This window comes from Hesperophylax consimilis, chromosome 23, assembly GCF_061612785.1.
Source record: "Hesperophylax consimilis isolate HC1 chromosome 23, BYU_Hcon_1.0, whole genome shotgun sequence".
NCBI classification, from domain to species: Eukaryota; Metazoa; Arthropoda; class Insecta; order Trichoptera; family Limnephilidae; genus Hesperophylax; species Hesperophylax consimilis.
The window spans coordinates 20,314,448-20,327,858 of NC_142858.1; the positions used below are offsets into that span (position 1 = coordinate 20,314,448).

A 13,411-nucleotide genomic window follows, 5' to 3' on the forward strand; every position below is an offset into this window, starting at 1 on the left:
TTAACGGCATACCTTCCTCTTTATAATGAAATAAACATTCGATCATTTATATTAAAAAATGGCATTTTTCTTTGAATATCAAAATAACATCTCTTATAGGAAAACCTTGTATTTTCATAATTACTCACTTATTTTAGCAACATGATATTTTTGTAAATGCATATTTGAACCTCATTCCAGAGTGGTAATAAATATGGCGAGAAAGTAAAATCTAGAATTGAAAAGTTACTTAAATGGCTATAGATATGTTTAGTGACCAAATCTACTTAGTCAGGTACTTCCCAACATTCCTTTTACCCTGCTCCACTTGCTTAAGTATCAGAACATTCCCTAAATGAGGATGCCATAGTTCCACTGGCCCTGGATAGTACCTACTTGTACACCGCTGAAGATGACACGATGGGACCAGTGCAGTGGCTCATCGCGGTATCCCCGCGCCCCGCCCGCGGCAGGTCAGGCGCCTAGGGGCAGGTGGGGTACCGATACCGGTCTTCTGCCATAAGCAAACTGGTTTGATGAATTGAGCTGCGCAGTTTGTATCTCCGGACTCGAAAATTGCCTCACGGTACCGTCACTGGAAGTATGCTTTCGGTGGCACATTATTCTAAGTGGCCTTCTGTTTGATATGATGTTTATTTTAATGTGAATACCGCACAAGAGTACCAACCGTCTACGTTCATTGAGACTATGTCATCCCCAATCGTGGGGTATATTGTGAGGCTGGAGAAAGGAAGGTGGTGGGGAAGAGGAAGGTGGAGGAAAGTACCTGATTCAGATTTGGGCACCAAACTCGGCTAAAACCATTTCAAACAACGGTTCAATTCTGATTGGTGCACGGAGAAAAATGATCTTGTTTAAAAAGTGACAGCATGTCAACTTCCTGATAAAAATTTAGTCATTCAGAATATATCGAGAACACGTGATCTTTTCCTAATAGATATCATAACTGAATGCGACAATATCGTTATGTTAGTATCGATAGCAGAATTTGTGTGAACACGTGATTCGCCGTCCTCATAAAACATTCGCTTTTGACTGATACTTTGACGGAACTTTGACGGAACTCTTTCAATTCATTCGTTATCGTTATAGGCCTGTAGTTCTATTTTTAACAGGAAAACGAATAATTTGACCAGATTTTTAATAATTTAACAGTATTTCATATCAGTAAGTTTTCTCCGTGTGGTCTTACCCCAGGGCGATACTTGGAGTATCTTCCTCTAGAGCTACTCTTTCGCCGTGGTAAGAGATCAAAATTGAAAATCGCAACGTTTTGGCTGGAAATGGCTTTATCTATTTGAAGTATATTGCCGGTGGCCAACCGACTGAGAGAATGAAAGCTACAATCTGGAACGCTCTGGTGACACGCAATCACCATTTAGAGTATGGAATTACCCATACCTAACCCAACCTACATTCCTAACCTACCTCTTTACCTCACCAATCTTCCTTCAGCTCCAAAAAATACCTCAAATAAGGATGTTATGATTCCATGGTCTCTGGCCACGGCGTATCTGAAGTCCTGTATTGACTCGTCCACTTTGCATTTCTTTTGTCTGTAAATCTTATATGTGTGTTCCGTGTCCGATCAATCCTGTCAAGATGGTAGCCGTGTTTGATAGTACCTTTTAACTCTCCAGAGCGCGTGAGCGTTGCGAATGTTACGAACTGTCAAATTGGAGTAATCAACGTTACGCGAAGTCTACTTTTCACAGAACTATTAGTTGTAACTACCATCGTTACGTGCTACCCAAGAATGTGAGCTTACGATTGTGGGTTGATTTTGAACCGTTGCGAAATATTCTATAACACTAATATTACGCCCGTTCCGACAACGCTCGTGCGGCGGGGTGTCAATACATACTTTCCAAATCATATTTTGCGAAAATAGAACACAGGAATAATAAATTGGCCTCTTGGCCGTATTCTTATAATGTGAATGTTGGGAGCGAGGTTGGGAGTTGAGAGGGTGGGGAGAGCGGCGGCGGGGAGGGCCGCGCGGTTCGTTTTCATAAATATCTCGCTACTGAACAGGAAATACTCGAAACATTCTTTTTTTTACGCAGCGACCAAATGGTAGAAGTTTTAGGAGATAGCTGCCGTCTTCTGACGTCGCTTCCAACAGTTTCTAGGGCGTCTCTTTATTGTGGCCTGTGACATTGAGTCAATATGGCGCGCATTCATTATACATGTATTATTGATCTGACGCGTAAGCCCTTTTAAGTTAGTTGTAAGAAGTTAGAGGAAGACATGGCACAATCGATTGAATCAAATGCTCGAGTCGGGTCATGTCTAATGTCAAGAGTTAGAATTATAGAAGAGCATGCACCAGACGATCTATAAGTGTTTTTGAAGCAAGAAACGTGTGCCAAGACAGAAACATCTTATGTGCCTATCCCTGCGAGGAAACTACACTCCAACGTAGCTTTAACTCAGGCCAAGTTATATTATCAGTGTTTCAGTTGCCCCGAGGCCGTAAAGAAATTATCCCCCCACTTTGCCGCCGTTCTTGACTATCTAATGGAATTATTATCAAAGGGGGTCAACATTAAGTGTTCCAACCGCCCTCTGTTTATGTAAACTATCTATTTTCGAGCTGAAGACTTGATCCATAAGTTAAATCACTTGCAGAATTTGAATAACGTTTATGGGCCAGTCCTATCCACTCGAACTTTGGCCTGATTGTTCTGACTACTGATCAGCAAATATGCGATTGTGTATGTGTAAGTAGTGCTTTACTGACTTTGTTCACTGTTTGCAGAGTGGGCTGCTTCTCGGAACAGCTAAAAGCGATATAGGTACTGGTCGGCGAAATGTTGTAAGACATAAGGTAAATAAGCAAGCAGCGAATACAAGGTAATAGCATAACTATACAAAAAGATAAATGGTCGCATAATATATAATATATACAGAAAGCTATTAGCTTGCCGTGAGAAAGTAAATTAAGTTCCTAACCCAGTTTCTCTCAGCTGTTGTTTACAATAACAATAGAATATTTGAAATTCGACATAACAATTAGAGCCGCAGTCAAAATATTTTCCATCTGACCTGTTCAGCAACTTCAATGCCAGCTATTCTTGTTAATTTGCAGTGCTTTCAATTGCATCAAACCTCGTGATAGTTTGAAGAAGTTACATCCGCTGTAGAAAATGGCCTTTATTCCGCTGTCACACCTACCTAGTCAGAAGAACTTATAATGTAATCTGAGCCTTCATAATTCGCCTCATTATAACACTGTTGAACCTTTACCAAAATTATCTCAACAAAGGAGTAGTTTAAACAAACTATTTTCTATTGTTTATGTGGTTACGAATTTTCGGCTTTGCTCGCATTGTTACAAAGTAGTATGTTTATTGTAGAACTATTTTCATCTGCCAGGTGTTTTGGACGCTTCGCTCATGACACAAAACTGACCATGAGAGAAGATATTTCTGTCACATTGAGCGACTATCCTTGTGACTTGTTCTGTTGTCAAAAAATCGCATTTTTATTCTTCTCTCTTCGACATTTTTATGAGAACGTAATTTTGTTATAATGAAGATAGAAAATGATTCCAGATAATAGTTTGTGCGATGGTTGTCATAGAATAAAATATGTTAGAGTCGACTAGATTTCACAGGGACAAGAATACTTAACACCTGTACTCGCACGCAGAGTTAATCTTATTCTGCGTATACATACGCGAACCGAACTGCCGAACTGAACCTCAACTTATGGGAAAGGAAAGAAGCAACCGCAAATGGCGCGAAACTCCGCTTGCAGTTGCTTCGTTCCTTTCCCGTAATTCGTGGCTTGGTTCGCATTTAAGTTTGCAAATGTATACGTACCATTAGATAAAAAATATTCCCGATTCCAAATGCATTATACCACACAATTTAATAATATCGACATTCTTAAAAATATCGAAGCGAAGTAATCAACGTCGAGGGGTTATTCTCGACTAGCAATCCGAATGTCGCGGGTGCCAAAGTAAATTTTATTACATGAATTTCTGTTATTTCACGATTTATATTATATATAATATACTATAATATACGTTCCAGATTGGAAGATATTCTCAGTATCGCCCTGGTGTACGACCACCATTGAGAATTGAAACATTGCTTGAAATGGCTTTAGCCGTGTTAGGTGACCAGATCTGAGAAATACCACGTCTTTATCTTAGATCGGTCCGTTTTCGAAACAACTATAAACTATTATTCTATCGCTTTAGATTTAGATATATCATCTGGAAACGTATTTCCTCTATTCATCTGGCATCCCAGTAGTGAACTATTGTATTCATTCTTACTCTGTATTCTACGCACAATTAATTGCGTGCCACAATAGTAAAACAAGCTTATCGGGTGCGCGTATTTATTCACAGGAATAGTCCAGTGTTCTCTTGAGTAGGAGGCCCTGCGCGACTCAGTAGATACTGTATAGTAAACTAACTAGGTATTTTTGCACTGATCATTGAAAAGGTACCAGGTATTACAAACGATTAACCTAAAAAACCTGTGAAAAAAAAGTTCTTTCACTTGCGTTGATTTTTATTATATAAATATAAGATAAAAATTGGTTTGACTGAGTATTGAACCTTTCTCACCAAGGACTGGAGTCAACCGCGCTAATTAATCCATATACCGATTGTGTGGGACCGAGAATTATTTCGTATATCAACTGCTGTAATATCGTCATATATTTCCGCGTTTGTGTGCGTGATTGCCACCGAAAGTTGTTAGAATGTATTGTCATCGACAACTAGCCAATCTGCCGAGTTGCAACTCGATCGTATATCGGGAAGTGTGTTAATTTGCTCGTCCAAGATTCCACATCATTCATACAGTCATTCTAGAAAAAATAAGTGTAATTCAAATAGATGAACACATTTTAAAATTAGAACAAACGTATATTGATGTGCATACAATTTTTTTAAATTTAAATTGCCTGACAATTTATCAGGATGATTGATAAATAGAATGTATTTATCCATTGGCGCTTGCGATTTATTAATACATGACGTATATGATGTACTTATTATGAGAAGTACCTACAGAATTGAATAAATATCTAATATTATTTTTAATTGCGTATGATGTTGGAGGGGAATACGGACTAAACAGTAAATATAATTATTTTAATTGGAATAAGCAAAGCATATCGTGCATTTAAATAATGACCTTAATATTTCAAGGCACTATTTACAAATGAAACATTTTTTTGTATATGATTTCTTCTCGGCAAACAGACCGGTAATTTGTAATTAATATAGGTACACTTTCAATTGACTATTTTTTTATGTGTGGGTGTGAGAAATACATTCGGTGTGAAGTTAACTTTCATTCCCAATAATAATAATAATAGTTTGATAATTTGTACAGCGTGGTTTTTTGTGAAAAAAACACGTCAAGAGAGCTGTAGTAGTGCATACATGGTAGGATGTCGAATGGTAAGGCTCTCGACTAGCAATCCGGAGGTCGCGGGTTCAAATCTAAAATAAATTTTATTTGAATAATTTTTGTTTTTTTCTTCACAATGTATTCATTTAAAGTAATATATAAACTATTTGAGTCACGTTCCAGAGTGGAAGATACTCTCAGTATCGCAGTGGTATAAAACCACCAGTCAGAATTGGAACGAAATGAATTTAGCCGCGTTTGATGACCAGATCTGAATAGCGAGGTACTTCCTCCTTCCACTGTATCTTCCCTTCCCACTACCTTCAGCCAAAAGACGTATCCCAATTAGGGATACCTACCATAGTTTTACTGGCTCCAGGCGTTTGAGAGCAGTTGGGGCTGTTGTGCGGTATTAACATTAAAATATATATTTTTTAAATTATCTAAATTATAAATCGACTCGTCTTAACCAAAGAGGGTGTGTCAATCGGGATAGTATAACATTAGTTTTTCATATTGTTTTTAGGAAAGTTAAAAAAATATTCTATAGGTATATACCTTATAATATGTATAATTTATAATGCAAAAAACGGTGAAATGACATCTAATAATCACACATTATTAGTAAAATAAGTATTGTAAATAGCTGTAAGGAATTTAAAAAAAGATTTTCTTTCTGTTTACTGACGCCTTTTGGCTTGAAATAATCAAATAAAAATGATTACACCACTGAAAGTAATGTATGAGATTGAAGAGTCATTCAGTAGCTAACAACCAACGATTCGAAGTGACGATTATAGAAATACAAAAAACATGCAGTCGCTCTCAGTACCTACCTACCTTTTACAGAATTTTGCCCCGCAGTTATACATAAATAAACGAAAACATTTGTCGGTAAAAATTCAATAACGTGTGAAAGTTGACTAATGCATATTATTTTAAAATAAATAAACAGTAGACAAGCTGTTCAAGGTAACCCTGATTGGCCGCGAGGATGCAACGGAGCAACCCTGTCGGTTTGTTGTGTTGTTGTTTGGAAGTTGTCGGGGTGGCAAGGTGCAACAGCTGGACAGTTCCGCGAATGTGAATGTTGTGCAAGTTTCGGGGAACACGACCCAGTAAAGCTGTCTCCCAGCAACTTGGCACGTCTGTAGTCTGTACAAGTTGATACTGGTTACTAATAGTCTGTGTGCGTGGCCAAGGAGTCAACAAGGCATTATATCGGTACTTCTTCAGTTTCCACTCACCTCGCCGCTGCCGAAGGTGCAGTTGACAATGTCCTGATTAATGAGGGTCTTGATGCACGCGCACTCCGTGCGGCTACACAGTGGCTCCGCGCCCAGGGCCAGCACGTAGCAGCACCACCACACTATCACGATGGCACTTTTCCCATCCATTCTCGGGGATTTTCGCCCGCACTCTCTTCATCCTAGCCAGCCCTGCTCCACCATCTCCGGGTCACACTTCGGGAGCGCTGTCCTTCGCAGAACAAAGGTCGTAAACATTGATTTTGCCGACAAGTCTCGGTGATTGTACTGTACTGCGCGGCGCGATAGAGCAAAGAATGAGACACTGACGTGAGATGCGCTGACGGGTCGGGCGGCGTTAAACCTGCAACTACTAAACTAGCACTAAACTCGAGAACTGGGCGAACTGGCGACTAGCACTGGCAGGCGGCCGACCGCGCGGCGTTCGGGTCTCGGGCTCGGGTCTATCCCCCCTCCTCCTGGCTGGAACAAAGGCACCCATGCATGTTACAAACAATGTAGGGAATCCAGCCAAAGCGGCAAATACCCTAAGGTCTTACATTATTTATGTGTTATTTGAAGAGCACATTGTATTACAAATAATTACGCTAAATGTAAATTACACGATGTATTTTGCCTGAATAAAGAAATATCCAGTCGTGGTTCTATGTTTTTATTGTATGATTTTCTAAAACGTGTAAATTTAATATTAATGAAAAAAACATATTTTTTTAAAGAAAAGCGATTCATAATTAAAAATACAAAGTGGCGCAAAAGTCATCACCCTTTCGGAAGATGTTCTCAGTTTTGCAAATGTTCTGTAACTTTTCTGTGCCAAATGTAATAATAAATTTTATCACAGAGTGTAAATGGAATATTTCTTTATACGCCATTTGCAAAAAAGAGCACATTCTTCCGACAGAGTGGTGAATTTGCTCCATCTAGTATTATAATATCTATCAATGGGACGGGCTGTGTGCCATGTGAATTAACCAATACTTATTTTAATTTGAAGTTTACTGTTCTGATTAAACTTCGGATCTAATCATTAAAAGGTTTCAGATAAGATTACTTTGGTACCTACTAATGTTTTATTAACAAGTAGTTGAAGTAAATCTCTATTAGATAAGGATGTTAAATTATTTCGTTATTTTATACAATTTACCACACAAAATAATAAACGCTATACTTTTGGTTGTAGAACTGATCAGGTATCGTGTCAAAAAAATTCGGGTTAGCAGACAAAAACACACTTCTAAATGCGTAATTCAATCAAATATGATTTAAGATTTTCACGGCCAAAAGTATTTTTGTTATTTGTTTTTGGGGTGTTATGCCGTGTTACGCTAACTCCAACTTTAGCCAACGTTTCGGACAGCATTGCAGTGTCCAGTGTGATACGTTAATGTTAGCTCAGAGGGTTGGAGCTGGCAACACGGTATCGCAACCTCATACATAAGCTCACATTTTAACACAACCTCAAATAACACATTTGCCCTGATGATGGACACTGCAATGCTGTCCGAAACGTTGGCTAAAGTTGGAGTTAGCGTAACATGGCATAACACCCCAAAAACAAATAACAAAAATTCAATCAATATTCAAATCTGTGAAATCCACAAATAAAATTCTTATACAGATATCTTTTAAATTAATTAATTTGCATTGCTTTGTTTTTAAAAGTGAACCTTTTGTAAAAATTTTGATGTGTTTGTATTTCAAAGAATTTGTAAGATTTTACTTTAAATAATTTGATTCGCTGTAAACCTGAGACATTTTCTTAGTAACCTATGTATAGATAAACTCAGTACATATTTTACATATAAATAAAAATTGTAGTATTGCTAATAATAATTAAGTTTAATCGCTTCTAATTTTTAAGTATAATTTTCTTCTCAGTTAATAATTTAATTAATTAATTTTGTAACTAGTGCCATATAGCCATCTGATTCATCTTCATTCGAAGATTTGTTAAATTTAATTTATTCGAGGCGGGATCACTTATCATTTTGGCGTCCACTTTCTCTTTTTGATTGTAAATCGGCATGGACACACATGAAGTAATGTGGCATTTTAGCAAGGATTAAAAGGCAAGATAGCACAACATGGTTTTACAATTAAGGCGAAGCTTAACGTGAAATTACTATTTTGATAAATCTGTAATACGAATCGGTTTAATTTTTAATGTAATGAATACTAAAATGTTTTCTTACCGTTTCGCTTGAGATAATTAAAATAAAATTGTTCATTGCTTTACAACTGTATTAATGCATATAAGAAACAACTTTAAAAATCCATTTTAATGGCTAAGATTATTTGTGACATATTCCCTTGATTAAGGCGAAGCTTAGTGCTAAATTACTATTTTGATTAATCTTTATAACGAATTGGTGTACATTATGAATACCAAACAATATGATTTAGATAAATTGAAAGTTTTCCTATCGTTTCGCTTGAGTAGAATACAAATAAAATAATCAATTACTCAATAAAAAAATATTAATGTATACTACTAAAAAAATAAAAAAATCAATAGAAATGTATGAACGCGTAAAGGAAACATTTTTTTTTAAATACAGTATTATAGCAGTAAGATTATCTGTTTCACTTGATTAACTTTTTTGCTTTCTTATAAAATTATTTACAAAATAAATAAAAACCAGTTTTGTGCTTGAAATCGGACGTTTACAGACTCCGTTTGTCAAGCGATTTTAATGCCTATTACCTACAATATAAGGTATACCAAGAATATACAAATTTTTGGCTTGTAGCTTCCTCTTAACTTTTTTTCTTTCTTATAAAACTATTGACAAAATAAATAACAACGCTTTTGGGCTTGAAATCGTGCGTTTCTAGACTCCGTTTGCCAAGCCATTTGTATGCTTATTACTTTTATTCGCGGCGATATAAGGCTCACTAAGAATATACACATTTTGGCTTGTGGCTTCCTCTTGATACGGATTCGTCGCTCTAATAACTTCGGCGTTATTTCAAATGTAATTTTGTCCAAATTTCATTTACAACTGTCTATGAATCCTACACAACATAACTCAACTTGATGCTAATTTGAAAAAGAATACACGACTACAAACGTATTTCAGTTCTGTTATAAATGGTTATAAACCACAACTGCCGCATCTAACACATTGCTCGTAACATTTGATGATTATAATTTTATATGTAATTCTTACGAGATGGCAGGCTAAAGCACAGAAAGTATTCGGTGTCCCATAAAGCGCTAATACACCGTGTATAAAATACACCGCAATCGCTTTACTGTATACTTGCTAATTACAGCTGTAAAAATAATGATCTATACAATATTATGGTACATTTTTCAGCTTAAATGAATCACACAGTTCTGTTGATAAATAATAATAATTTAGACTGAACGCCGCGCCGCACGTTCTCGTTATTTTACATTCTGATTCATCGTAAAAACAAACAAGATGATAATAATAATACTAAATACAAAACTATTTGTAATTAACTTTGTATTTAAAAATACATATGTATTTGAAACCGCACAACTTCTCCCAACCGTCTGGACCCAGTGAGACTATGCATCCCCAATTGGGGTTTGTTGGGAGGTTGGAGGATGTGTGGAAAGGAAGGAAATGGGTAAGAGGAAGGTGGAGGGAGTACCTAGTTATTCAGATGTGGTCACCAAATACGGACAAAGCCATTTCAAGCAACGTTTCAATTCTGAATGATGGTCTTACACCAGGGCGATACTGAGGATATCTTCCACTCTGGAACGTGCCTCAAATATACTGTATATTATTTTAAATGAGTAATTTGTGAAATAACACAATTAATCAAATGAAATTTACTTGCGCACGCCGGGATTTGAACCCGTGACCTCCAGCTTGCTGGTCGATAGCCTTACCATTCGACCACGGAGGCCTTCAAATATTGTAGGAATAATTGTTTTTACATTACAATATCAAGTAGTACAGCATAAAAATATGAAGTCAACTCTAATAATTGCGCAGACCCGTAAAAAATCATGGGATAGTCTGAATGGCGGTCGTATCCAATTTTTTTTACTGAAATTGTGTTATTCGTTTCATTGTGTAAAGTAAAGTGTATTTCGAAAGTAAGATAAGTTTTTTGATAACTTCAAAAATGTCGAAGCTATTAGCTTTCAAAGACAACTTGGGTAAAACGTATGCAACAGTGTCTCGTGACGTCACACGAGACACTATTCGAATGGCTGCAGTACCGCCGTGGCACAGTGGGCTGAAAATCGCCTTTCATAGACATAGAGACTTGAATTTTCAAGGGTATTTTTTTAGCTAGAAATGGATTCTGCTGATCATTACTTAATTAATATTAATAACTTATTTTCAAGTTCGGAAAAGAAATAAATTATATTTTAATTAAATTTTTCAAAAATGAATGGAGTTCTACGAATTAAACACAAAAACAATAAATAAAAAAAAATAACTTTTGTGATTTCTTAAACTGTTTTGGCTTGCAGTGTAAATAAAATATTGTAAACTAGACAAAGCATACTCATATTTAAAGCATTTAAGCATTAAAATAAATCATCAACATAAAAAAAGTTTTTTTTTAACTTTGAGGATTTAAAAAAAAAATCGCAAGTTGCGCCACAATACGAAGTATGTCAAAAAAATAGGTACAAATAAATTGTAGTATATCTGTGTGTAAGGATATAATGGCCAACCTTATGATTCCAGAGATAGCTTCATTTTTAATGTCAGTGCCATACAATTTTTTTTTTTAAACTTATAACTCCTTCATTTGTACACGCTATTGCTTCATACGAAATTTTATAGCATAGTAATGATCAGCAGAATCCATTTCTAGCCAAAAAAAACCCCTTGAAAATTCAAGTCTCTATGTCTATGAAAGGTGATTTTCAGCCCACTGTGCGTCGCCGCCGTGTATGTGCATGACGTCACAAGCTTTTCAAAATTATATCTTAGGTAATTTTGGGACATAAGTATATAAAAAATATATAAAGTTCTGTCGTCAACATGCTCTAATTCACAGGTTCTCAAACTGTTTTTGACCACTGCCACATTTTTAAACATTATATGGATAGGATGTGTGATACGGTGTGACCATATCCTATTTCCGAGATCAAAGAATGTTTCAATGAGAGGAAATAAAACTGACACTCAATCATATTTTAAAGTATTTTTAAGAAGGGTTTGAATTTAAAACTTATCTAATGTGAAGGATGAATCTGATGCATTTCGACGAGTTTGTTAATATCAGGTGTTAACTTGCAGTCGATTTCTCTTTTTAGTTAGCAAAGTTGCCGCAGCACTAAATCCACATTGACACCAATATAACGATGGGAATGCTATTATATATCGTTGGAAAACCGACCATAACCCAGGGTACAGTTCTGCAGCCCAAATTCTTGGTAGCCATTCTTGAATTTAATTCTTCGTTTGTGTGTCAGTTATAATCCGGCTCGAAGGACCACTTATGTATCAGACAGGGTGAGATACAGAAGAGTATAAGTTGTTCTTCTAACTGGGATAATGCAGCTGTGTTTTACAATTTAAGAACTGACTAACAATGTATAAACCACTAACACAACTGTAAACAACTTTTTTTATAAAAAAATGTTTTGTTAAAGGAAGTAAAACGAAACTATTATTATTTATCTCAGCTAGATTTCATCGGATTTTTGTAGATGGAATTTGTCTGCCGTCATCCCTCTAGATTTCCTTAATGCCCCCTAATTTTCTTTGAGCCTTCCACTGCCCCCCTGAAAGCCTTCAGCGCCCATTAGGGGGCCCACTTTCAGAAAGACTGCTCTAATTATTTGATACGTTCATTTGTAAAAAAACACGAAATTTCGTCGTAGGAGAAGGTTTCACTCTCGACAAATCAGTTCCAATTTTTAAAATTAATATTTGTATTTTTTTTCCAAAATGGGTAGGTACTTCACAAAAATATTTCCAATTTTGAAAATGATGAATTAAATTCAAACCAAATTTCTAGTGTTCATTGAACTGGAGTTACAGACAGACAGATATTTTTTGATTTTTTTGAAACATTAACACAACAGCGTAATATTACAGGTACACATTACAAGAAAAAAAGAGACGATGTAACTTTTTCGAAATCTTAGTTTTTTTTTTTTTTTTTTTTAAATATATATACATTTTACCTGAAAATTACCTTAAATTGACAGAATTTCGAAAAAAAGTTTTTAACGTCTTTTACTTGTCCTTTCATTTTGAATCTAATGAAGTTACTGCACTTTACACCTTGAAACCTTTTATAAATATCTACATATTTAAAAAATAGGTACATTTAAAAACTTTGAAGTCAATAAATGTTTATTATTATGGTCTTCTAGTTTAATTGTGACAGCTATTTAGGCGTTCAAAGTCATTTTCAAACTGTCAGTTATAAGCAGCTACCGGTACGCATTTGTAACTTGTAAATGCATTAGTTTAAGTAAAATACTTCTTTGTTCATGTTTCCTTATCGGTGATTATCGATAAAGGTGGGTCCCCTGTGACTTAATGTTGGGGCTAGCAACAATGTTTTTTTTGTTTTCCATTGACCACGGAATGTGGCCGTGAGCCAACGTTTTGTTCCATGTTTTTAAAACATTTTGTTCAATGTTTTGAAAACATTTTGTCACAGCAGACCCATCTTTGGAGTTGTAAAAACTGTGAAATTATTGGAAAGGTCTGAAACAATGTCCAAAACACACCTAATTACCGTATCCATACAACCACTCCCACCACTGAAGAATAAACCGAAAGAAGTGTATTGTGGGCGTGAGCC

General features: G+C 36.0%; 2 protein-coding genes across 4 annotated transcripts in view; one reads left to right on the forward strand and one right to left on the reverse strand.

Annotated features, from left to right (window-relative positions):
• The window catches only part of LOC149412424 (uncharacterized), a 29,676-nt gene extending 22,520 nt beyond the window's left edge, over positions 1-7,156 (reverse strand). Inside the window, exon 1 of the mRNA XM_089645848.1 lies at positions 6,629-7,156. Within this exon, the coding sequence (XP_089501974.1) occupies positions 6,629-6,778 (150 nt within the window). The 5' untranslated portion in view covers positions 6,779-7,156. The remainder of the gene's footprint in view (positions 1-6,628) is intronic.
• hiw (MYC binding protein highwire) overlaps positions 1-13,411 on the forward strand; it is a 116,200-nt gene that overhangs the window by 74,953 nt on the left and 27,836 nt on the right. The gene's annotated exons all lie outside the window — the stretch shown is intronic.